Source organism: Gordionus sp. m RMFG-2023, chromosome 5 (genome assembly GCF_954871325.1).
Source record: "Gordionus sp. m RMFG-2023 chromosome 5, tfGorSpeb1-WG-v2, whole genome shotgun sequence".
In the NCBI taxonomy this organism is placed as follows: Eukaryota; Metazoa; Nematomorpha; class Gordioida; order Chordodea; family Parachordodidae; genus Gordionus; species Gordionus sp. m RMFG-2023.
This window is the reverse complement of record NC_088779.1, coordinates 11,993,288-12,021,190: the sequence shown is the minus strand read 5'-3', so window position 1 is coordinate 12,021,190 and position 27,903 is coordinate 11,993,288. Positions and strand designations below refer to the sequence as shown.

General features: G+C 26.2%; 1 protein-coding gene across 2 annotated transcripts; it reads right to left on the bottom strand.

The window, feature by feature from the left end:
- LOC135929266 (exostosin-1-like) lies at positions 1-27,481 on the bottom strand. Of its 2 annotated transcripts, XM_065465770.1 has the most exons (9): positions 26,976-27,481; positions 18,745-18,946; positions 11,390-11,509; positions 10,957-11,092; positions 6,147-6,271; positions 3,267-3,359; positions 2,790-3,070; positions 1,006-1,398; positions 1-344 (listed from the first exon to the last, which is right to left on the bottom strand). In XM_065465770.1, the coding sequence occupies exons 1-8, from the start codon at positions 27,344-27,346 to the stop codon at positions 1,026-1,028; spliced, it is 1,701 nt and encodes a 566-aa protein (XP_065321842.1). In that variant the 5' UTR covers positions 27,347-27,481; the 3' UTR covers positions 1-344; positions 1,006-1,025. The 2 variants fall into 2 exon arrangements, with proteins under 2 accessions (XP_065321842.1, XP_065321841.1); XM_065465769.1 differs by lacking the exon at positions 1-344 and having other exon boundaries at positions 799-1,398.
- Positions 27,482-27,903: the final 422 nt, after the last annotated feature.

The following is a 27,903-nucleotide window of genomic DNA, read 5'->3' as shown; positions in this document are numbered from 1 at the left end:
AAATAAGGCAAATTTATAATATGTACTATATAATAATAATAATAATCACAATATTTCTCAGTTGATTTGATTTGTAAAGCCCATTTCGATAATTTTACAACCAAAATAAAATTATGTATAATACAGTATTTTATTTAAAAAATATATATAAGAGATCATTGCAATTTTTTGTGATTTCCTTATTCCATTTTTAAATTTACAATATACGCAGTAAAAAAGAAATTAAAAGATTTTATGAATTTCGCCAATCAAATTCTAGTTACCCTAAGTTACTCTTTTGAGCTGATATTTTTTTATTTACATAACGACATAGTTCTTAGAAAGAGGGTTGTTTGAGCAGATTTCTACAAATATAAGTAAATAGAATATGATATGACTTGGTTGTCTAAAGTTTGTTAGTTATACTTATAAATGCAGGGTTATTGTAATATTTTTTTTGATTGAAGAATATATACTTATTTGGCTATATTTTAAAGCGAATCAAAATAATTATTTTATCTAGTTCTTGGGGGAGGGGCGGGGGGGGGGGATAAAAAAAATAAATTTAAGGAAAAATATAGTGTTTTGCATTTCGATAAAAAATATTTTTTATTTTCTTCTTAAAATAATTAAATATTTCCGAACATTTACAATAAACTTAAAAAAATTTATTCAGAGGGCAGATATATTATTATAAATTTAAATAATTATAAAATACTAATATGATAAAAAAATTTTTTTTAATTGTTATGTCCGAAAGTGAAATTATCTTGTTAATAATGGTACGCGTCACTCTATGAATTATAAGTGTTTCTTTTTTTGATATATGCAATAGAAAAAGATTTCGTTTAAAAATATACAAATATCAAGTGTAGATCGTATTAAACGATTGAATCAATGATATAATACTTAGGGAATACACTTAAACATAATGCAAATTTTAAACTAAGTCCAACGCCGAAACGCCGATTGTTAAGACTGTGGGAAGGGAAGAATTAATTCGCCATTTTAATTTTAAAAGTATACCTTTTTTAAAAAAAATGTAATCAGGCGACCAACTCCATAGCCTTATATTTTTTCCTATTAATATCAACGTCGTCTTTGTACAAAAGAGGGTCAGCCCGAACCATTGAATGGATTAGAGGGAAGTCCGGAAAATCTGTCGTTGAGGTATTATCAACCAATTCAATGAAACAATTTTCGAGTAGGTCCGTTTGAATTTGCCTATAGTGGGTAGAAAACGTGTCGGAAAGGGGTAAAAAAGGTCTAGGACCAATTTTAATAGGAGGAGCCGAGGTTATAGAGGCAACGAGCATGTTCATAGGTATATCCTCGCTGCATAAGCTTCCTTTAAGAGTATAACGAGAGATTGTGTCGTGGGTTAAGTTGGAGAGACGCGAATACAGGTAATTATAATATCTTGAAGAAATTATTGATTTTTTTAAAAAACTTGATAGAAAAATATTCTTAATTTACATGTTACCAAAAAAAATATAAATTCTGGTAAATTGTGTAATAAAATATGACGCTCATATAAATTTCATAAAATACTTAACCAGCTTGAGCTTATAAATTAATCGGATTTATGCAAATGTAGTAAAGGAAATTATTTTCCCATCTCAATTTGTCAATTGGCCAGGTTGTCAATATTTTAACTTGTTAACACCCTTTAATATATTTATTATAATTATGAGTTGCCTGTGACATATATTATTATCCTAATCAACTCAGATAACATGCTTCTATCGAAGTACTTATGATATCAATTATGCTATTGAAATCGAAATGATGAATCATCATTGAAAAGTGAAGCATCAATAAAAGAAAAAATATTCCAAGCAATACTCTTTTTTTAAACATATCAAAGAGAGCTACTATAGGTCCTTGCGAACTGGTGCTAGAAAATGTTATTCGCGAATGTTCGAGGGTAAGATCGATGACTACGGATTATGAGAGGAACACCTCCCATCAGAGGCTTAATTAATCTCAAATTTTCATTGATAATCTTTCAATCTATTGTCATTGTAGAAGATATAGATTCTTTTACGCTACGATGGTTTTTTATATTTTTATGTAGCCTTTGTATTCTATAAATTTATATTTACAGCATTATTTTGTGTACTTTTTTTGCAAATAAAATGATATATATAAATAAATTCATTTATAATAATAAAAATTTAATAGCTTCTTGGGGGGGGGGGGGGGTAGGTAAAAAAAGGCGTTTGGAAGACAACATTGCCCTCAAAAGCGTAATTGTAACGATAATTTGGGAATTATTATAATTATTTAATCAAATAATTATATTTAAAATGTAATCAATTTTTAGCCATGTGAAGATTATTTAAAGCGAGAAAAAGGAGAAAAATGAAATTATTTAATACATTGTTCAAAACTAAATGAAGGTAAAAATATAAATATTTTGAATTAAATTTATTGTTTTAAGATCATTCTATGTGTTGAGTTGGAACTTGAAAGGCTAAAATTATTAATTTCCTTAGCCTAATCATGGTATAAATTTTTTTATGTACAACCAATTAACAAAGAATTTTTAGACAAAAATTATTAATATTTGGTTTAAATAAAAGGATTTCACATTTTTTGTCAAGGCCTTATGTTAGCTAAGGCTTTGCTCAAAAAGTATAATGCTAAATTTCACAATTTTAGTTGCTAATCTGCTTGATTTTACCAAAAGCACATAAAAAGATGGGTTCGGGTTGTATTCAGAAAAATGTGCCATGCTCTATTTACCCACTCCAGTTGTATGCAGAATAAATTAATTACCCCTCCCCCTCCTAAGGATAAATAAATACTTGTGATAAAAGACAGCACTGGTAGCCACGAGGCTATAACGATTACCCGGATCTGTATCCAAATTGTTTACTATGTTTTTAATATTGGAGCCTTCTGGGGCAGAGATAATGCGATTATGGGAATAAGCCCTGTAACCTACCAGGGTATTGGGGAAGCTTTTCCAAACATCGAAAGCGAAATTCATCTCATCCTTGATGATAGTCTCATTTTCGTCCAGAGATAAGATGGCATCGGTGTTGCGGTAAACAGCGTGATGCCAAAATTTAGCTCGACCCCTGTCCTATCATGTTTAGATCAATTTATAAACATAAAATATTGAATTCTGAGTAATATAGTAGAGGGAAGTGCTGATATAAAGATAGAAAGAAATAAATATGATCTGACAGTTGCCTGGAAAGTCATTTATCTGCACTGTATTTAAGACAAATGCTTTGATATTTTTTAAAAAAGAGTTGAAAAGCGGTTATAATACTTACCTTGTGAGGAGGATGTAATATCGTCACGGGGATATTGTGAAGCTTTTTTATAGATATTGGAGGAGTTGCTGGACTTAACCATATGAGTACAATCTTGTAAATAATGATGAATAGTTTAAAAGTTTTTTAATAAAAATATAGAATATTTTTTTATTCTATTGTTTATTAAAAATAATTTTCGATCCCCTAATATTTTTTTTAATTTACATTTTATAAAAACCTCTCAGTGACAAACTTTAAAACAAATATTTCATGATACTTATTAAAAATTTATCGATTTTATATATTGTATCGAGCCGATCAGACATTTGTATGAATATAGGGGATCAATCGATATTGGGAAAATTAATCGATCTGATATATTAAATAAAATATGATTAACCCTTTCGGTCGCGGTAGTGCAAATATAAAACCACCTTTTAACCTTTATATCTTCTAAAGGAGTTAATCATATAAAATGAAACCACCACGAATATATATTAAAAGATATTCTTTTTCATATGTTTGTGGAGGAGTTATTTTTTAATTTTTTTTTCGCGCCTTTATTTCAAAATACGTTTTTTACGATGATTTTTCTTAAAATTCCAATTTTAATTATAAGTAAGTATATTTATCAAATATTTTTAAATGTATATATTCCTCACTATTTTATCTATCTTTCTAATATTTATTTTTGCTCAAATAAATAATATTTATATATTATTTTGATCTCTTTAATGTGGTATATTAAACTAACCACTGCCACTTAACAACAATATTTTTAATATTTATTTTTTTAAATAATTGATAAATTTTGCCAACTCATTTCGCAATAATTTTAGCTTGTTATATATATGGATGATTATCTGGACATTCCATCTGAAGGTTCTTCGTTAGACAACTCATCCACTGATTCCGAAGATGATTATGAATCGGATACACGTTACCAAATTGATAGTGATGATTATGAATCGGATACACCTTATCAAATTGAAATTGATCGATTTAAAAAAGAAAGGTATATATGCTACCGGAACACTAAACAAAAATAGGAGATACTTGCCCATAAAGAATATGGAAACAAAATTAAAAAGAGGTGAGTTTGACTGGAGAAGTGACAAAAATAATATAAGTATAATTAAATGGCGAGATAATCGTGACGTATTTATAATGCCCAATTATATTGATCCGAGATCAGTGGATACTGTGAAGAGAAAAAATAAAAAAGGGGAAGTATTTGACGTAAAATGTCCAATAATGATAAAGATGTATAATAAATATATGGGGTCTGTTGACCATTTCAAGTCTTTATATGAAATTTCGCGAAAGTGGCGAAAATGGTGACTATAAATATTTTTTTGGCTGATAGATGCGGCGATTATCAATTCATTCATAATATACAATATTCTTACAGATAATAAACTCTCATCGAAAGAATTCCGAAGACAAATAATTGCTAGCGAATTGGCATACTGTAAAAATGTTAATAGGGATGATAATATTCATAATGATAATATTTATATATCAATGCAAAGAAAAAATAATAAAGCTTATATCCTTCCAGAAATTAGACTAAAAAACTCAGCTCATCAACCTCAGGCAGGAACCTCACGAAGGTGTACCTTCTGTAGTACAAAGTTAAATCCCAGAAGAACAAGGTGGTCGTGCAAATCATGCAACGTACCACTATGTCTAAATAAAAATAGAAACTGTTTCGAAAGTTTCCATAAGGTGTCAATGATATGAATTTGAAACCACCAGGGAGAGCCGCCATTTTGAATTTAAAAAACTTTTTTTGTGTGTTTTATATTATATTATACTAGAATCAATAAAAAAATTACTAAATATCGTGTTGCAACATATTAATTTTATGAGGGAACCTAAAGGGTTAAAACATATTTAATTACAGGGAGAGGGCATGTTTTACAAATATTTTAGGTTTCCAACCGTAATTTTAGCAATGTTTCGAAATCTGAAATTTCTCTAGAATTGTTTTGCAATATTTCGCCTAAATAATCAAAAATTAGTGCTGGAAAATAGGGAACTCGGCTTAAACATCTAAGTTTTAAAACTACTTAGTCGAGTTTTAAGTCGATTTTTTGTTTAACCTTGAGGTTGAATCCAATTTATTTGGCTTAACCCCACAAATGTCATTAAATAGACCCCATAATGAAAAATCATTTATATTTGGGTATAAGCACCACATTGGCCAAGGTCTGGATGTTAGTTATAGTTGGGTAATTTCTCTATTTATTTAGCCGAGTTTTAAATGGTTAATAGTTTTTAGCTTTAGCTTAAGCTTGCCACTTTAGCCTAAGATTTTTTTCTCGAAAATTTATATCAAATTCGAAGGAGGCAAAAATAAATTAATTCACATCTCACTGCTTAAGAAGATTCCTTAGGCCCTGGCCTGTAATTTTATCCAATTACTACTCATAATAAAAAATCATATGTGCGTTAGTAGACTTCCAGTTAAGACGTCTTTTAAACGGTAAAAAAATAAACACAGCTTAATAGATAACTTTATAAAGCATGCGTTATTTTCTTTTACCATTTTGAGAAAAATCTTGGGGGAGGGAGGGGGGGGGGTGGTGGGGGGGGGGGGTAATATTATTTTATAATTGATGTATATGATGCTTAAAATAATTTTCAGAATGAATGGACTATTTTATAGGACACATGTTTCATGTAGTATGAGTTTTTTATTTATTTGATACAATCTTAATTATTAATTATATAAAAAAAAATTATGGAATAACTAGTTAAATATAAATTTTACGTATATTTTTGATTTATTCTAATCCCAAATAATATTTTATTTTGCATCATGATGTTATTATTTAAAATAATTAGATCCGTTAATATCGAATCGGCATCCTCTCTAATATTTTTAGTTTATACTTGAGAGACAAGCTTCGAATCCGTGCATTGCAAAAAAATGCGATTCAAGTTTGAACCCGAACTAAAATTTGGTTGATGGGAAGATACCAAAATCGAAACGACGTAGGTGTTACGAAATTCAAAATCTAATAAAATAATAATAGTATTTTAAAATATACACCATTTTTGATATAGATTTAAATGAAAAAAGGATATCATGTGACAAAATAAAAAGTATAACGCGTTATATTGAGTTATCAAGAAAACTTTGACCTATGAAGTATTGTAAAATATAATTTGTTACTTGATTAATAAAAACAATTTTAAAAAAATTATTTTTTAAAATAAAGATCAGTTTGTTTTTTTCATCTATATTGTTCTTCTCAATGATCGATATTAAGTAGGGTGACGAATCAAACCGAAATGAACCATTATAATTTCTGTACCGTACCCATAACCGATCCGTTAAAAGAAAATACTAAAAGTAGAGAACCAAAACATTATAAATACTTAACATTTATTCAATTCAAAATTGATATTTAAAAAAAATATTTTATAGGATTTTATTTCATTTGAAGAAGGTTTTTTAAAATACTTTAATAAAACATATTAATTTTTTTTTAAATGAAAGATTAATATCCTTTATATAATAAAAGTCGTGACACGAAAAAATTGTCACGTTTTGTAAAAAAGTGCAATAAGCTATGAAGTGGAATCGAACCCGCAACTACCATGTTTTAACATTAGTGGTACCTGCTTACCCACTACTCCATAACGACTTCTTATAAATTGTGTATTTTTTTATCTATTAAAATTATTTAAATTATAATTAATATTGTGCCTTGAAATATTTAAATTTAATCGGTACCTTTTTTGAATTAGAAATGTTAGAAAAATTAGCTTTTATAAGAATTTTTACACAAATGATTTGGAATATAGATTAAAAATGATTTAGAAATATCACAAAAATTTTTACAAAAATGGTTTGGTTAATCTTAAGCACAGCCTTAATATCTATCAACCTTTCATAGAGTGGTCTTATAGTGCGCACAAATTGAGCGTTGCAACGCAGCGTTTCAAAACGCGAACAATGCATTTTAAATGCATTCGTTCAAATTGAGAACATTTCCATTTTTCATTCTAAATTATTTTTAAAAACACAAACTTGCTTGCGTTTTTCAAAACTTTTTAATTTTGAAATGATAAAATTTTTCTAAATTGTAAGAATAATTATTATTAAATGATATAATAATATTTATAGGATATGGAACGATGAAATAACCAATAGGTTTGGAGAAATCCTGGACTACCATAAAAAAAGTTTCATTGTTATTGAACATTTATCAGTTATTGTTTCCAGGTATAAATATATAAGAAATTTAAATATAATATAATTAGATTAGCATTGGAATTGACAAACTTCAAGGATCAGCTGAATAAGGAGAAAATAGGAAATCCTACTTAATTAAATATTCATGTTATTTATTTTATAGGTAAGTTGATAACTACTTGGAAAATAAAGAGTAGGGCTTGCCAACCCTCAAATTTTGTTCTGTTATACTACAAAGCCTATACATAACTGATCCAAAATTTATATTGATTTTATTTACCATCTATATTTGAATAAATATAAAATATTTTACTATTCATAAAAAATTATAAGTGTATTTTGTTTTTTATTCTCAAAAAGTTAATCTCAACAACAACAAAAACCTAAAGTACTGAATGCTAATAGGTTATTAAATTTTGGAAGAAGAGTCATCTGGGATGCAGTAAAGCTAATTTTTATCTATAATTTATTTATATTTTATTTAGACTTTTTATGGATAGCCTTGTAGAGTCTAGACCAAGTGCTGTTTAAAACTGAGGTTTTAAAATTTCTACACTATCTTAAGACAAATGGTACCTTACCAACACCTACAAATGAACCTGCATTGACATATTTAATAGCATTATATAAATTATTTATTTATTATAAAAATATATTATATATTATATATTTTATATTATATATTATATATTTTATATTAATTTTTATATTGACATTAGATTCTTTTAATAAAATTTTAATATATTTATATTTGTCTCTATTATTTTCATATTTCAATTTAATTTTTCTTAACATTCAAATTATATTAGTGTCCAAATTAACATTTAATAGAAATTAAGAGATATATCAATATAATTTTTCTTAATATTCAATTAATTTAGTTATATCATTTAATTACTATGGTTGATATTGAGAATCTATTTATAGAAGCAACAGATAAATCTTATTTAGGTATAGTTTTCACACTATAAAATAAATTATATGTCTTAAATTCTATGAAATATTCAATTGTATCATGTTGTAAGAGAATATAATTAATATTATTTTAAGTTTGAGGTTCATTACCCAAGCTTTAAAATAGCTCAATGGGCTACATCTAGAATAGTATCCAAATTAACATGCAATAGAAATTAAGGTATATATCAAATAAATTTTACTTAATATTTAATTAATTTAGTTATATCATTTAATTACTATGGTTGATATTGAAAAACTATTTATAGAAGCAGCAGATAAATCTCATTTAGATATAGTTTTTACACTATAAAATAATTAAATTATTCTTAAATTCATGAAAATTTTAATTGTATCAAAGAGAATACAATTAATATTATTATAAGTTTGAGGTTCATTCCCCAAGCTTTAAAATAGCTCAATGGGCTACATCTAGAATCATGTCCAAATTAACATGCAAGAAATTAAGGGATATATCAAATAAATTTTTCTTAATATTCAATTAATTTATATCATTTTAGAGATTAATGGATATATCAATTAAATTTTTCTTAATATTCAATTTATTTATATCATTTAATAACATAATGTCTATAAAAATTAAATATGTAAACATAATTTAATATAAAATATTTTCATAAATAAATTTTATACAATAATAAATATTTAATAATTTATGAAATTTTTTAATTCGTCTCTAAGAATTTTTGATTCCATTGAATAAGAAATATTTTCCCTGCTAGGTAAGAAAGGTCTTGTAGTAATTTTTTGTTTTAAATTTAAATGCTTATTATTGAAAAAATAAATTAACGCATCAATTTAAACATGGCTGCGTTTACGTTTTTTTATATTCGTTTTGAAACGCTGCATTGCAATGTTCAATTTGTGCGCACTATTATTATAATATTTTTTAGATATAAAAAAAGTTATATTTAAATGAGCAGGTAATCCGACAATGACGGGGAATAATACATTTCTCCTGATTTGTAATTTATGCTTAGATAACATAACACATAATCATATGCGATTCAGAATTTTCTGGTTTATATCTAGAAGAATATAAGTATTCATTGTTTGATGGAGATGAAATGAGATACTTGAAATTGAAAGCTTCATGTGAGAAATATATGATATTTCAGATAATTATCATTTGATTTTATCTAAAATATTTGACTTTTTATAGGCATTAGTTTGCATACCAAAAGTTGTAAAATATATATGCCTTCAACTTATAACACTTACAATCAGCCTTTGAGATTTTTGTGGCTTGATCCTTTATAATCAGTCCAGATGAGAGATAACAACAATCAAATTTTGTAACTAGAAGAATAAATATATTATTATTTGATAAAGAGGAAATGAGATACTTGAAATTTATTAAAGAACAATATAAAAATTTGTATAACTTAAGAAATTTGATTATAGTTAAAATATTTTTTCTGCCATCGAAAATTTTTAAAAATTAAAATTGTGTCTGGACTGAATATAAAGATTCAAGTTAAAAAAAATTCAAAGGTTGAATGTAAATGTTAAAGTTGAAGTGATAAATATTTTACCACTTTTAGTGAATAAACTTAATTCCTATTCGAAATTTACCTTTATTTTCCTGATTTATCCATCATCAAACAAACGGGAACATCCATGAACAAATAAAAAGAAATATTTCTAATTCATCCATCATCAAATAAAGAGAAAAATTTCTGATTCATCCATCATCAAATAATGGGGAAATTTCTGATTCATCCATCGCCAAATAATGGGGAAATTTATAATTCATCCATCATCAAATAATGAAGAAATTTCTGATTCATCTATCATCAAATTAAGGTGAATATTATGAATCCACGTCTTTCTTGACGGGCTTTCTGCTCGTATTATATAAAAATGTTTTAAAAAAATAACATACTTATCTATTAAAGTGAAATATTTTTTAAAAAATTATGTTTTTTTTTAAATTTAGTTTTATTTTGAATTAACGATATTAAAAGAAAGGGTAGTCTCAAATTTAAACAAGGGACTCTTTACGTTTTTTATTAAAAATGTACGGCAAAAGGCAAACGCTCAATTTGTGCACATTATTTTTATTCATATTCAATAATAAAATAAAGATATTTAATCAATTTTTTTTAATTGTTGTTTCTAAATTGCAAGTTTTTTAAAATATACTTTTTGCTAGATTAATAAGTGAAGTGGAGGGGGGGGGGGGGGGTAATGAACTAGAATTAACAGAAATTTATAAAGAGGAATTCTGATATCGGACGAATTGATACAAATTTGTCTGTTAAAACCTGGAATCAAACTGAGCCGGTATACCTAACGGTTCATCATATTGAAATTGAGTCAGAAGTTAGATTAAAAAATTAATGTTTGATAAGGCGACCCGACAATTTCAAGATAAAATTACGTGATAAAGGCATATTAATTGAACATAAAGAGTAAGACCTCGTTTATATATTTACCTATTATATGCTTGCTTTTGAAAAATACTCAGCGCTAACTATATAAGGCCTAAGTATAACATTTTTTATCTTTTGAAATTTTATTTACCTTCGATTAATTTTTGATAAAATGGGAAATCTCTCATCTCGGTGGAAAATGAAAAATCAACGTTCAAGGCTCCGGGATACGTGTTCCAAACTTCGTGAGGGCGCGCCTGCGCGGGAGATATTCGATCTTTAAGAATCTAAAGAATTATATTTTTTAAAAAAATCATTCCATTTTTATAATTAGAAAACAACAAACATATAAGTTTTCAAGAGGAGCATGCATTCATTGATTTTAAACTTTAAAAAAAATTAAATGGGCTGGATATCTTTAGAGGATATAATGCAATAGGAACTGATTACATTTCTATACAATGGAAACCAAATAAATGAGATATACCCATTATTTTAGATATATATTTATCAAAAAAAATAACAAGCGTCTGACAAAATAAATTGTTTAAATAAAAGACAATCCGCGCTGGAGAAGGGTTTACTTCAGTGATCGTATTGACAATCTTTTGGAAGGACGAGAAATAGTTGTTGTAAATAACGTAAACTTGCTTCCGCATTTTCATGATTTCGTCCTCCGTGATGGAATAAAGGAAATCTGTGAGCTTTAAAAATAAAATATAAAATAGCAGACTTCCTAGTGAGCAGTGGGCGGTTCAAGACATATTTTTTTTTAAAAAAAGAACTGAGTTTTGCAGATCAGCTAAAAAACTGCATTTAGATATAGTTAACACCGAAATGAAACTTAGTTATTTTGCGAATCAAATCGGTCCGGGGTGACTATTTTTTAAAAAAAAAATCTGAATTTTGCAGATCAGCCGGGTCGATTGAAAAAACTAGCCCGGGGTGACTATTTTTTGAAAAAATTTAGGATTGTGGGGCGGTATTAACCGGTTTCAGACTACTCCCATTACAAGCGAGCACTGAGTAGAAGAATCAAATTAGTATATAGTAAATTAGTCACCAAAAATCTTGAATACAGATAAGTTGTAATAAGGTAATATATTTTTTTATTTTGCAAGTAATTTCATCGCAAGGGGGTAAGCTAATTTTTATTTAAAGGAAACAACTAAACTTTCTTAAAATATAAAATAAAGCATCTTGTATCAATGAAGAATGAAAATACTTGTTTTTTTTAAATGCTGAATATACAAAATTTTAAAATGTAAATTAAAAAGTATTATTCATTTATTTAAGGCGAAATTTTCTTTGTTTTCATGATTTGTAAACTTTTAAAAAAAATATCGACATTTCTCCTTTTTTTAGCAAAAAAAATATATAAAAGAATCAATTGAATTAAAACATTAAATCGATTTAATTATTTGTCGGTTGAGTATTATAATATTCTATATCCATTTTTTTTAAATTGTTCAGGAAATCATTTTTAAAAAAATAGTATTCCATATATTTTAATAAGTGATCACAATGTAATCATGAAGATATAAATTATTCTCAATTATATTTTAATTTAACATTTTTATTGAGGATATATATAAGAATATAGTATTAAAGAATTTATTTATCAAAAATAAAACACTAAAACAAAATGGATATAGAACACCATAATACTCAGCTGACAAATTATAGTTTTTAAAGTAGATTTTTTAAAATCAATGAATCTTGTCTTTGGGGGAATAGAGAAATTCCATAACTTCATTTATGAAAAATAGATTTATTCTAAAAATCGTCTACATTCTCCAGATACATTTTTTTGGTGTATCGAAATGTCTCGTCCCATTCATCTATATCTAGATGTAATTAAGTTGTGTTGGTAACCAGTAAGAGACTCATGAGTGAAATTTTTATAATTAAACCGACAGGAAATGGGCATTAATATGTTTTCGTTTATTATTATTAATCTAGTGAATGTAATCTACACTAGAGATCTGCAAAGTTAGGCCCCCCGTACCCGAACTCGGGCCTAATTCTATTTAAAATAATCGGGTTCGGGCCGGGCCTAATATTTTTTAAAAAAATTCGAGCCGGGTAGGGTCGGTCCTTGGAATTTTTTTAAAATATATCTAAATTTCTCAATTTTATATTGTATTTTTTATGTAAAATAAAAATATTTGATTTTATTTATTGAAACTAAACGACATATAACATTAACATATGTCTTTTATTTTGAGTAATTATAAAAATTAATTTCTATATTTAAATACTTCGGGCCGGACCGGGCCGGTAAATTTTTTTAAGTTTTCTAACATCTATGGCAACAACCGTATTAACTGCTTAGCGGAATTATTTAAATCAAAATCTCATTTGCCACTAAACCTTTGAAGCCTCTGATTCAATTGTTTTTCTAAAATATTTTATTACGATGAAATTCCTGAACTTTCAAAATGTCAGAAATTTGGGGTTTTCAATAAAAATTACAGTAGCATTAATCGCTTCCGATCCGATAAAAATTACAGCGAGTGCATCAAAAAGCCTATATTATATTATAATTAAAAAAAATTATCAAAACGATATTGAAAACTAGGCCTATTCAAAAACAAATTCGAATCGAATAGTGCTTTATTCATATTCGAATTCAGATTCGTACTAATGAAAGAAATGAGAGGCAAAGCGAAGTTATTAGGCCACATTATTTATATATGAATGAAGTAAATTACTATCTTGAATTTAATTGCCTATGTATGAAGTCGAAGGTAAAATCATCAATCCTTTTCCCTAAAAAAAAATTGAATACACTATTTTTGTGATTATAATATTTGTTAAGAATATTTATATGATACTATATATACGATACAATGCGATGTCGACATAAGATTCCAAATTTAGAAAGAAAAAAATTATAATTACATTGGGGTTATTTTACATTAAATAATTGTCTAATTATAATCCGGTGAACCATAAAAAAACATTTATTCAATTCAAAATTGCTATTTAAAAATATATATTTCATAGGATTTTATTCCATTTAAGTAAGTTTTTAAAAATATTTTAATAAAACATTAATTTTTTTTAAATGAAAGATTAATATTCTTTATAGAATAAAAGCCATGTCACAGAAAAATTGTCAGTTTAGTAAAAAAGTATAAACCATGAAGTGGAATTGAACCCGCAATAAAATATGATATTGAACATTTGTGGCACCTGTACCCACCACTATGCCATCAAGACTTCTTATAAATTGTAAATTTTTTATCAATTTATTTTCCATTCCATAAATAATTATAAAGTTCAATAATAATTAAATTATACATTAAGAAATATTTAAACATAATCGGTACCTTTTTTGATTTAAAAATATTACAAAAATTGCTTTTATTAAATTTTTTACAGAAATATTTGGAATATAGATTAAAAATGATTTGAAAATATCATAAAAATTTACTTTTAAAAGATTATTTATTTAAAAAATTTATTTTTATAGGGGAAACATGGGCTATATTTTATTATAAACACTGTTTGACCACATATGATATTAATTTATTTTTACATAAATGATTTGGATTAGTAACTTATAAAATTTTAATTTAGAAATACACAAAAATTTGTTTTAATAAGATTTTTTATTGATTTGGAATATAGGTAACTAGAAAAATGATTTGGAAATATCACAAAAATTTAATTTTAAATGATAATTTACAAAAAGGTTTGATTTTAGAGGTGAAACATCGGGGATATTGATCATAAATCCTGTTAGACCACATATAGGATTACCATATTTTTTACACAAATGATTTGGAATTAAAATTTATTTAAAAATATCATAAAAATTAAAAAATATTTTAACCAAATGATTGGGAATTATTGGTGACTTATAAAAATGATTCAGAAATATAAAAATTTACAAAAATATTTGGTTTTATCAGGCGCGTACGCAGGAATTCGGTCAGGGGGGGGATAATAAAATTTTTTAAGAAATATTATTGTTTTTTAAAAATATAAAGCATAAATTTATTAGAACTAATAACTATTTCTAATACACAATTTTAAATTAATGTGAATTAAAAAATATTAAACGGATATAACAGGCGGTATAAAAAAACTATAAAATAAATGTGAATTATAAAATATAAAGTGAATATAACCACTATATGAATCACTTAAATGACCTAAAATAGAAGAATTTTTTGAGCCTTGAAAATTTATATACATAAAAAATTTAAATATTGGAAATATATATTAATATACAAAAAGTTTTTTAGGAATAATTGTATTTTGTATGTTATATATTTACATGTAAAAACCAATCTTAGTTGGGATTGAGCTAATTTTTCAATTATCTCATCCTTGCTTATCGTCAAATGCCTATGAATATTCAAAAGATCTAAACCTTTCGATCTACTTTCAGAAGTAGTACTTCTTAGTATGTTTTTCAGAGACCTGCAAGGACCGTATTTTAATTTTTTAAATATATACGGGCCGGACCCAAAATTTTTTTTAAAAAAACACCCGGGCGGGGCTTGAAAATTTTTTTATAAAAATATCTGGGCCGGGTTGTATATGGGTAATTCCATACCAAATCGATAATTTCGATAAAATTTTGTATGCTGATAGAATATCATTTGAAAGCATCGAATCCAAAATTTTAGCCTCCTAGTACTCATAGTTCCTGAGATGGTCAAAAGTGCCAAAAATGACCTTTTTTCGAAAAATACGATTTTTTAAAATGGATATAAGTTAAAAAAAATAATGATTTTAAAAATATAAGTTATATGTCATTTTGTAACTCTATTAAAGGCCTTTTATTATAAAGGATTTTTTTGAAATAATATTGTTGCGATTTTTATTTACGTTATAAATTTTAAACATGAAAACTCCAGGTGTTTCGCTTTCTAAATTTTTTTGAATTTAATATTTTTTTATTCTCTAACCTTATATCTATTCATAAAAAAAATTTAAACTTGGGACAGCCATAAGGCTTTTAGTTATTACGATTTAAAAAATCAAAAAATAAATATTTTTTCAAAAATAGATGGCGCTCCTTTATAAAATAACGTGCTTTGTTAAGATTATTACTATAGAATTTTTGGGGACTATATCAACCATAGTTAATAAACATAGTTATTCAGCTAATAAAACATCATAAGATACTTTAACATCTTCATGATAAAAATCTAACAAATATTTTTTTTTGTGGAAGTAATATCTGCAGATTGGTAAGTACTGCATGATGAATTAAAAACCACTCGTTTATTTCGGTTATAAATATATTTAAGGACATTTGTTTTATAATACTCTTCTACTGATCCTATATTAATGTTTTAACGCTCTACTTTTGATTCAACAATAACATATAAAATATGAAATTCTTCATCAACATTAGCCCTAATTTCCTTGAGTTCTAATAAAATTCTCTCCGCTATTCTCATCTTCTTAATCAAGTCAATGTCATGTTTTTGAAAAGTATTACATATAGTTGTATAATTAAATAATACATTCTAATGAGAAAAAAATTTGGAATAAGCATTGAATCCAATAATTTTCTTGCTTCTGAGGAAATATTTCTTTCAGGCCATTGTGATATTTCAGTAATAGCAAATAATCGGCTCTTCTAATTCCATAAAAGCTGTTACTGCTTGATGGCGAAGACTCTATCTCGTTGGACAAGCTAGCAATTTCTTTCTCCCTGTTGGACAAGGAGTTTCAGAAATAATTATTATTTGACTAGAAATTTGAAAAGGGTAGATAAAAATTACGCCACTAAAAATTTGAAAATAATAAGTAAATTTCACGCCGGAAAACTTGAAATCGAATTAATTGATAAAATAACTTAGTAGACGAATGTGATAAATAAATGTAATTAAATATTTAATATGAGATAGGAATAAATTTAACAAAAAATTAATATAAACAATAATATTTTTGAAAAATATATCCGGCATTTGCATTTTTTAGCTTAAGGGGGGGGGGGGGTTGTCCCCTGTCACCCCCCGCTGCGTACTCGCCTGGGTTTTATAGGCGAAACATGGGAAATATTTGATCAAAATTCTGTTTGACTATATAAAGGATTAATTTTAAAATGATTCAGAAATATCACAAAAATTTGTTTCTAAAAGATTTTTTACAAAATTGGTTTGGTCAAACTGAAGCACCTGGTAGCCCTAATATCTATCATCTTTTTATAGAGTGGTCATATTATAATATTTTTTAGATATAAAAAAAGTTATATTTAAATGAGCAGGTAATCCGACAATGACGGGGAATAATACATTTCTCCTGATTTGTAATTTATGCTTAGATAACATAACACATAATCATATGCGATTCAGAATTTTCTGGTTTATATCTAGAAGAATATAAGTATTCATTGTTTGATGGAGATGAAGTGAGATACTTGAAATTGAAAGCTTCATGTGAGAAATATATGATATTTCAGATAATTATCATTTGATTTTAGCTAAATTATTTTACTTCTTTATAGGCATTAGTTTATATACCAAAAGTTGTAAAATATTTATGCCTTCAACTTATAAAACTTACAATCAGCCTTTGAAATTTTTGTGGCTTGATCCTTTATAATCAGTCCAGAGATGTTATATGAAAGAACACATTTTTTCGCATACAATCAGAATTTCTGTTTTGTAACTAAAAGAATATATACATTCTATTTGGTGATGAGGAATAATTCGATACTTGAAATTTATTAAAGAACAATATAAAAATTTATATAACCTAAGAAATTTTCTTTCTACCATCGAAAATTTTTGAAAAATTAAAATTGTGTCTGGAGTAAATATAAAAACTCAAGATAAAAATATTCAAAGGTTGAATGTAAATATTATAAGTTGAAGTGATAAATATTATACCACTTTTGGTGATTAAACCAATCCTTATAAAGAGGTGAAATAATTTAGCTAAAATCAAATTAAACATACTGAAATATCATAATTACACTATATTCTTCTAGATATAAGCTGGATATATTTGAATCGTTCGCGATTATGTAACACTTAGTTATTTTATATTTGAATTTTTTCATTTCACCCTTCATGAATGATAGGGAATTTATCTTTTCTTTATTCAATGATAGATAGAACAAAAATTTCCCCTTTATTTTTTTGATTTAAGCTGATTTATCCATCTTAAATAAAGGGGAAATGTGGATTCACCCATGATAATTAAGGCAATTCCTATTCCCTGTCATATTTGACGAGAGCTATGATTCAGAAATTAACCTTTATTTTCCTGATTTATCAATCATTAAATCTAATAAAGAGAAAATTTCTGATTTATCCATCATCAAACAAATGAGAATTTCTGAATCATCGATCATCAAATAGAGGGAAGATTTCTGATTCATACATCATCAGATTAACGGAAATATTATAATTCCCCGCCATTCCTGGCGGGAATTCTGCTCGTCTTGAGAATAAAATGATAAAATTGATGTCATTATACATTTTACTAGAATTTATTAATTTATATTTAAAATGTGAGCAAACTAGGGGGGGGGGGGGGTGAAATATATTGAAAAAGATTAGAAATTTGAAAGAAAACTTATGAAATGATAAAAAAAATACATCAGTTTGCAGTCCCCTCCCCTTAAGAATAGTAGAATGATAGTTTAAAGCTAGTTTTATCTGACATGTGTTTGGAGCTTAAAAAAATGCGACAAATATTAAACACTTCAATAATGAATGATGATTTTAATTTGACCATTCCATACAGAAAAATGGCGACAAAAAATAAGAATTATGAAGTTTTAATCAGTTTTGTTGGGGGGGGGGGGGTTAAATGCTTATAGAGTGTCTTGTCGTGTGTCAAGTATGATTATTTTTTCCCTTATTTTATCATTTTAATAAAAATTTCCTATTAATTATTCAAAAATTATAGTTTAGTTTTTAAATTTAAAATATTTATATTTTGATTTAAAGAAGTGGCTCACCATGTAAAGATTGTCCTCGTCGTAGACGATAGAGGCTTCGGACCAATCGATGACCTCTGAAAAGGGTAAGAGCCACCCATTACTGAGGATAACGGGTATACAACCGAACCTTAGAACTTCTAAAAAACGGTAGCTGGCCAGTCTTCTCCCTCGAGGAACGAGGCAAAAAATGCTGTTCGTAAGTAGCGAGTCGTAATCATATCTATGTGGTAGCAAAAAATAATAATAAACAATATTTTTAAAAAAAAATAAAATAATTGTCTTCTTTTTAGAAATTGAATAGAAATGTTATATCTGAAATTTCTAACTCAGAAAGGTATATAACAGGCATTCTAAACCCAACTTGAGGTTTACACATTTAAAATGTTTGACTGAATATTTTTATAACACAGACCAAACAGGGACCTATACCTACAAAATACGAATCGAATCGAATAATTACATTATTCGTATTCGTATGAATAATAAAATGATTATTCGATTCGATTCGAAAATTTTATTTACCATGAATCAAAAAAGATCTATTATAAAATTTATTTTGTAAAATTTAACTAAGGATAAAGACAAACAAATTTTATTAGTAAGACAAAATAGAAGCATACATGTATAATATATTTATATACAATGTGGAAAAATCAATATAATATTCATATCTATAATGTAGAAGATAAATCAGACAACAGCCAATTTTTCAAACATAAAGTTTTTCGGATTGTTTCCTCCTTTAACGACATTCTGTATTTTGTAACCATATGAGCTCCAACAGAAAAGAGTCGCTCACATGGGGTTGAAGATCCCTGTATCGACAATATGTCCTTCGCCATTTTAGATAACACGGCATTAGCAATATTTTACAAATAAAATGGTAAAAACTTTAGGCAAAAAGTCAAATTTATGATTTCTCCATCATCAAATGAAAGAGAAATATCAGGTTTGCCCGTCATTCTTGATGTGATGGGATTAACAGTTTATTATAATTGTATATGTTATGTGTTATATAAATTACCTTCTTCGTCCATCTCTATCATAAAAGAAATTTCTAAAGTAATGGTGTATTATGAGATAAATTAAAATGGAGTTTCAAAATTTGGCGCAATTTTCATTATTCCACTAGGAGATTTTATTAAATTGAAATAATTTCAAATAATTCCTAATAATAATATATGATTTATATATGATTATTTTCCATTATATATTAATACTATAAATTATTTTAGTCGAATAATCTCGAATAATTCGATCAAAAAATTATTCAACGAATAATATATTTTTCTTATTCGAATTCGATTCGAATTTTCGAATCGAATAATTGTGTTATTCGTATTCGTAAAATACGTATCGAATCAAATATCGAATAACAAATAATTCGTTTTAGGTATACAGGGACCCATTTATGGACAACCCAGCAACTTGAAATCATGGACCATAGCTGATTCATACATCTTTCAAAAAATTAGTTTTAATTAAGTCTGTATTTTCGCTAAATAGAGCTTCCTGAATCTTAATTTGGATTCACGGGCCTGATTATAGGAGGAATTAAAATGCAATATTTATATTAAAATACCGGAAATGAACTCAGATCGCGCTTATTTCAATTAAATTTGTATTTTTCGACAAAAATTTCTTTATAGTCAAGTAAATTCTTATTGTCCTTCTGAGTCGTCTTTTTTCATTTTAAGAATTCAGAATATTTGTTCTAGATAATTATTTTTTAGATATTATCCTTATGACAAAATTTATTTTTTTTTAAAAAAAAACTCAAAAAATGGTGCTAGGCTGCTACTTTGAATAGAATTTAGAAATGAAGAACAAATACAATCAAGCTGAGAAGTGGCCTAAGAATACTTTTTCCGGCGAAATTTATTTCTTGGATCGCTAAAATGTTCAATAACGTTTTCCCGCTTTTCGTGTTCCAAACTCCTAGTTTTGGATATTTTGTTTCTAATTTAAAACACTATGACTAAATGAACCGCACTTCGTCTAAAGATTAGGAACAATCTGAACCAAAATTTATATTCATTTTTAAGACCCGAGTAAGAAAAATTATTAATTTAGATCGAATCGACCCGAACCATGCGATATTCTAAAAGTGAGTAGCTTGGGAATCGTCTATTTATTACACATAATACTCGTCCATGATTTTACTTAAAAATGAAATATAGTACAAATTTGATGTGGGCGACTAGAGTAGAGGGATAACTCCCTGTTAATTCAATTATTTTATATTCTTATGGGCCGATTCGAATTTGTATAAATTAAGCGTATTTTTTCTAAACTAAAACTTTTTAAAAAAATTATTAAATTGCTTAATCCTAAATGAAATTCAAATTTAAAAGAGAAAAAAACCTAATTTGCCATTTCATTATTTTTAAAAAAATATTTTTAAAGCTCGAATCCGGCTCGATTTAAAAAAATACATATATCGTTAGGCCTGAGCCGGATCTAAGGGTCGACTTGTAAGGGCTAAAGGGGAGTAGTGCCTATAAGATATGTGTCTTATTTACTGTTTAGAATGAACAATTATTAAATGCAAAAATACAGCTCACTAAATCTACTTATTTACCCATTTTAAAGGTACATTAATTAAATAAATGTTAATAAATGTTTTTCCGATAAATTGTAGAGATTATGTGGTTGATCTGTTTAATTTAAAAAAATTTAACTAAATAAAAATAACGATTTTTAATTTTTGAGTTACAGAGAGGGCAAATGCCCCTTTAAAATCTGTTAGTCCTATTAACTAAAAAAAAATTGATAAAAACTGTTTAAAATAAATAGGTATTTATGAGTAATATTGAGGTAGCAACAAAAAACGATAATTAGTTTTTAATATTATTTTATATTATTACCAAGATGGCGACACTTGAGTGTGTCAGGTCAATATATGGAGAATTTGATGAGCACATTTTAAAATATTTTTCGAAGGGGAGGGGGGCTCTAAAGGAATCAATATGGAATTAGGCTCGATTTAAAATATAACTGTATTTTTTATGATGATTCTTGCTAATGAAATCGTTCAGAAGATAAAATGGGAAAAATTTCATTCTTAAATTTGTCCATAGTAAACTTCGAAACAAGTTATTTAATATTCTAAAAGCGAAAAAGTGTTATGGGAATGCAGAGCTATGGCGTGAATAATCAGCTGTTTTTTCTAAAAATTTATCAAATAGGAAGTTCTAATGAACAAACAAAAGAATACAATTATTTTAAAAAAACAATTTATTTTATTCTGAGAATAGTATTTTGTATAAATAAATGATATTGACGTTTTTTTTAAAAAAAATTATTTGATAAATCCTGTCGATTATGGAGTTTCGGTTTTTAGTTAGAAGTGGATTTTATAAATGCAAATAATGGAATATCAAGATTAAAAAGTTATTACCGAACTTTTTCTGCCATATTAATAGAACTAGAATATTAAAATTGAACATCTTATTACACCAGAAGTTAAATAATATATAGTGTAGACCAGATTTGATGGAAAACATTATTTTTTAATTAATTTGAAAATAAAATTATTGACTTGCAAAAAAAATGTTATTATATATTCTTATAATTTTTACAAGTTAAATAATTTTATTTACAAAATTAAGAAATATAGAAATGTTTTGAAATAAATCTGAACAAGACTGAAATTAAATTGATATGAACATTAAATCTCTCAATATCTATACTTAATCATTGAAGACTTTACACTAATGAATTCTTAAAAAGCCACCCCTTAGAGTAATTAAATTATGCTGAAGTTCTTGGGTATAGGTTTTTGTTTTGCCCACTCTTTTCTTCTTAGCCTATGGAAGTTTAAATAACAGTTCAAATTGTTGTGCGCACAAGTAAGGCGGCTTACCCACAAATGTGTAGAGGGCTCCTCATTTTTAATTTTTCATCCAATTTAATTTAATGATGGAAATGAGAAATACCTAGCGTGACTCTGTTGAACCTTCAACGATAGGCGGCATAAGCGCTATAAATCAAGTAACACATAAAAAAATTACTTTCTTCTGAACAAATAATAATATAATAAATATCAGCAGTCATAGAGTCAATAATATTATTTATTTATTTATTTTAAAAACAATTTTTAGGAAACGGATAAAAGCAGGAAAAATTTTAGTTTCTTGGAAAATTTAAATTTTAAGTTAAAAAGTTATTACATAATTTTCTAGGTAGAAAGAAAAAATAGTTAAATATATATTATTAATTTTAAAATATAAAATGCTGAGAACAACAATATTTTAAAATAGCTAAAAATTTATATTAAAAAATTTTAAAATTATAATGTCGAAAAACGAAATTCAAAAAAATTAATATATATTTACGTGATACGTGATATATAGCGCATTGCCCTCTAGCGTTGAAAATACAACAGGGCTACACTAGGTTTCCACATTTCCATCTAATTGGAACAAAATTTAATTTGGGTACAAAGTAAAATATGAGGAGCCCTCTATATGTTTGTGGGTAAGCCGGTTGCAGACACCCATAAGCTTTGTAAAAAAAGAGAGCGGGTCAAAAACAAGAGCCTATGCCCGAGAACTGCAGTATAATTTAATTAATTTAAGGGTGGGTTTTGGATGCTTTTTTTTAAATTTAAGGTATTAGCCTTTAAAATAAATTTTGTGAAAAATTAAAGTATTTGAATTACTTTATCCGTTGGAGGCGCATGCTATGGTTTATCGAATATATTTAAATAAATTGATAATATTTTAGATTAAAAAATTTAATACACATTTTGTTTTACTATATCTCTTTTTCATAAAATGAATGAAATATTTTTGCGCCCTTTGTCTTAACTTAAATATATAAATTTTAATAAAATAGTTCATTTAGGATATTTAAATATGACTGCCGTAGAAAAAAATCTATAATATAGACCATCTTTATTTTAGTTATGTCATCGGTTGCTGTTTTTAAGTGTTTTGCACCAAATGAGTACTAAACCTGAGGCTTTATTATTTCTCAGTTTTAATTTTTAACCAAGAAAGATTATTTTTTAAAAAATAATCTCATTTCGTTAATATCTTTGTAAATGTAACGAGATAAAGGAATTATTTTTTCAAAATATGAAAGAACTTATAATATATGCAAAATTATTAATTAGGTGAGAAGTTCATTTTTTTTTGAATAAAAAAAATGATGAACGGTTTGTTCCTTATATTTTAGACGAACTTTGAACGTGAACGCGTTCGTGCCTTACGTTCATTAAATTTTTTAAAAAATCTTATTTTTATTCATTTGAAAATAAAATACGTTAAATCCTATTTTTTTTAAAAAAAAGGGTTATTTTTAATCACAAAATAATTTTCAAGCCCGGCCTGGCTAGAAAATTTTTTTAAAAAATTTGTCCTTCCCAGCCCGTTCCTGAACGAATATTTGTCCGCCCGGCCCGAATTTATTTAAATATACAAAAATTAAAAAATTTTTATAAAATATATTCTAAATTAAAAATATCAGCACCTTGTTTTTTGCAAGAATATTAAAATATATCAATTTATTTGACATTTCTAATTAGAATATTATTATTTATATTTTAAAGATTAGCATAAGCATTTGTGTTCTTATTTCATCATAATTATCTAATTCAGAATCAGATGAATTAACTTTACTATGGCCCAAATATAATACTGACAGTAACATCCTATGTCCAAGGAACTAATTCTATCATTACCAAATGTAAAATATGTCTAAAAGTATAATATCAGTTTCAAAATCTTCAAGTTCTAATTTAAAGACACATTTATAATATTTATTATTTTATATAATAAAATATAAATAACTATAAATAGCCCGTTTTATTTTAAATTGCTGTATTTTATAGGCTATTTAAATTATTATGATTATTTATTAGATACATAAAATAAAAATAATTAAATGTTTTTAGAATTTATTTATTTTTAGTGTGATTCATTGAAATTATAATCTAATCGTATTATTTAAGTTTTTATCAGGAGCTTTATATTTTAATTATTGAATAAAATATTTAAATAAAAATTGATTAAGGAGGTTTGGTTTTTCGGTGCAGGTGGATGCTACAAATGCAAAATTCATTTCATATGTAATCAATCAAAAACCCTGATTCTCAACCCAAACCTCTTTAATTTACTCAAAAATTTGTATGACGATATATAAGATTATAATTCTCAACTTGGCTCAGTTCCTGATATATGTCCATTGGCCACACTTAAAAAAGCAAAAATTCCAAAATAAACTACATTTAATTTTAAATATATCTCAAAAATATTTTAATTAAAAATATTATTTAAATTTTATTATAAAGTTCTATCATAGCTCTTCAGTGCAACACAACATTACTATATGAAAATCTGCTTATCACCTAAACATGGATATAGAAAAACGAAAATGGTTACAAAATAAAAAAAAATTTTTTCAAATATTTTTTTAAAAATGGACACTAAACTTACTTGTATTTGTATAAAATCCTAAACTGGGATAAACCTGATTCAAGTGTGTATATATTTTATAAATTGGTCATATACTCAAATTTAAAATATTTAATTTTTTATAAATTGTACCAAAATAACCAAAAAAGAATTAATTTTATATAATATTAAAGAAGTCCTGAGTAAGAAGGCAGGGTTTTAACAATTTTGCATTCCTAAGAATTGAAAATGCATCTTGGCAAGTTTTTAGCTAATAGCAATAATGATTAGAACCCTATTCATTTTTTAGGCATGAGCCTATCCCAAAATTTTGGTTTCTTATTTCAAGTGTGAGGCCCCAAAAAAATTTAAAACTATTTTGACAAGAATTGGGCTGAGCTTCTCACCAATTTGCATCTGACTAATACAAAAAAAGAATTCTATTAAGGGTGAACAAAACATATTGACAGATAGTATTCAAGCATATTTAAGTGTCAATACTTTAAAATTTATGGGGAAAAAAAAATAAAAAAATATTGACTAAATAATTTATTTATCATGATTATATAATATTTTTTTGAATAATTTCATAATAATAAATTAATGATCAGAATTAAATACAATTGCATCGAAGCACTTCTAAGCCTAACCCTTGATAATCTTAACCAATGACCAACTGAGAGTTACCATAGGATTTAGACTTGGATGCTCGCTTACACATTCACACTTGCCACCTTTGCAACCTACCCGTTCAACCAAACGCAAAACACGGCTTAAACTGCTCCCGCAGCCAACACCTCTGGCATAAAACTATAAATAAAATCATCCATAACGCTCTTAATAAGGCTAAAACCTAACATCCTAGAACCAACAAACCTCACCCCATGGTCCAATGGGAAATCCCTAATTTGGGACGCAACCTGCATCTCTCATCAATTAATTCAAACCCTCTTACTAATGTGGAAAATAAAAAAATTAATAAATACTCAATACTAAATAACTTTATTTAACCCATAGATGGCAATTTCTCACAATTATCATATTTTTTTTATTTTTTTTTAAATTTTAGCAAGTAAAATTTTTAACATTACAAACAAAAAACGTGAATCAATTTTTCTTAAACAAAAACTTCAATTAGAAATTTTTAAACATAATTATACCTGTTTTTTAAGAACATTTTTACTATAAGCTCTTTTTAGAGCCATCGATATTTTTAAAATATACATTCACTTTTAATATATATATTCTTTTTTTTATTTTTAAATTTTGTTTACATGTTTTAAAGATAAATGAATATTAATGGAAATATTGTGATTAAAATTTATTTGTTGTAGGTTTAAAAAAAATAGTTAAAAATTGTGCACTATTTTTTGTTACATTAACTGCAACAAGAAAATAATTTTAAGATATCTAATAAGTCATATTCTGCTAGGTTAAGGCAATTTTTAAATTAAATAAAGATTTTGGTCAAGAGTAAATTACATAGGCTTATTTATTTATGCCCATGTATGGGGAACGGTTTGGACTTCATGGCAAAATTTTGAGGTTTAAGTAATAATATTTTGATAAAAATCTTAATGTAGCCCTTTTTTAAAGTTAATTAAATAGAGCCAGTTAAAAACACTAGGTATCAGTTGATAAAAATGTGATTTTTTAACATACAAACTAATATTCTGAATTAATTGCTAATTTTAGATTTTTTTTTAAAGATTTTCTAAATAAGCTCCTTCTGCTTGATAAGGATATCAATGTTAATTAATAAATTTTAAAACTTAAACTTAATATAAATGCTACAAAATATTTTTGTTAAATAAAAATTTTCTATAAAGATGTTTAAATAAATTAATATACTTATCATATTCTGTGTTGTCATTATCACATCTTTCATCCTTATATTTTTCCCAATTTCCATGTTTACATGTTGTCAATAAAATAATTTCCTCACCATCATGTAAATAATGTAGAGAATTTCTAGTTTCAGATCCATAGCCATATAGATATCTCTTACCTTTAAAAGATAATAAATACTTTTTGTTGGGATTATAAATTTGAATTTTGGTTTTGTTAAAATGATTGACTACAAATTTATTATTAAATAATGGAAGAGATAGGTCAAATTTATTTCTATGTTTGTAAGTTATCAAATTTGCACTGATCAACATAGCATTTTCAATATTTATATCCAATTTTTCAGAATATTTTGGATAAGTTCCAGAGTACATATTGAACAAAATATGATTTATTCCATTATTCCATTGATATGCATTTTTTAAAATAATATCCTTATCAATTTTGCTGTAATGAGGGCTTAATGGATCTCTATCTAGTGAGTCAAAAGAAGGAACTAATAAGCAGGCCTTAGATATGTCATTAGTAATATATTTTGATTTTCTAAGGGCATCCAATAAATATTCAAAGGTAGTCGAAATATTAATTGTTTGTGGATAAATAAAAATAGTAAAATCTCTGCATCGTGAAAAATTAAAACAATTAGTTAAACTACAGTATTCTGGATTTGATGGGGGAGAAAAAAATGCATAGCTATCATAGAATGCATTTGGATTAATAATTTGATTAAAATGATCTGCATAGTTTTCCTCAAAACTTCTTTTAGGTTCCTCATTTTTAAGAATAAAATATAATATTAAGATCCATGAAATTGCGAAAAAAAGACACGAATAGCGAAGTTTCAAATGCATGGGAAATTATAAAACTAATCATTATTTTTTCATATATATATACATGTGAAAAGCAAATATTTGCTTTATTGCAAATATAA

Excerpts from the sequence above, each read along its gene's own strand:
- LOC135929266 (XM_065465770.1), bottom strand. The coding sequence starts at position 27,346 with ATGTACTCTGGAACTTATCCAAAATATTCTGAAAAATTGGATATAAAT. Across the intron at positions 18,947-26,975 it reads GACAACACAGAATATGATAA|ATATGATTACGACTCGCTAC; the intron begins GTATATTAATTT and ends GCTACCACATAG. Across the intron at positions 6,272-10,956 it reads TTATCAAAAATTAATCGAAG|ATTTTGAATTTCGTAACACC; the intron begins GTAAATAAAATT and ends TTATTTTATTAG.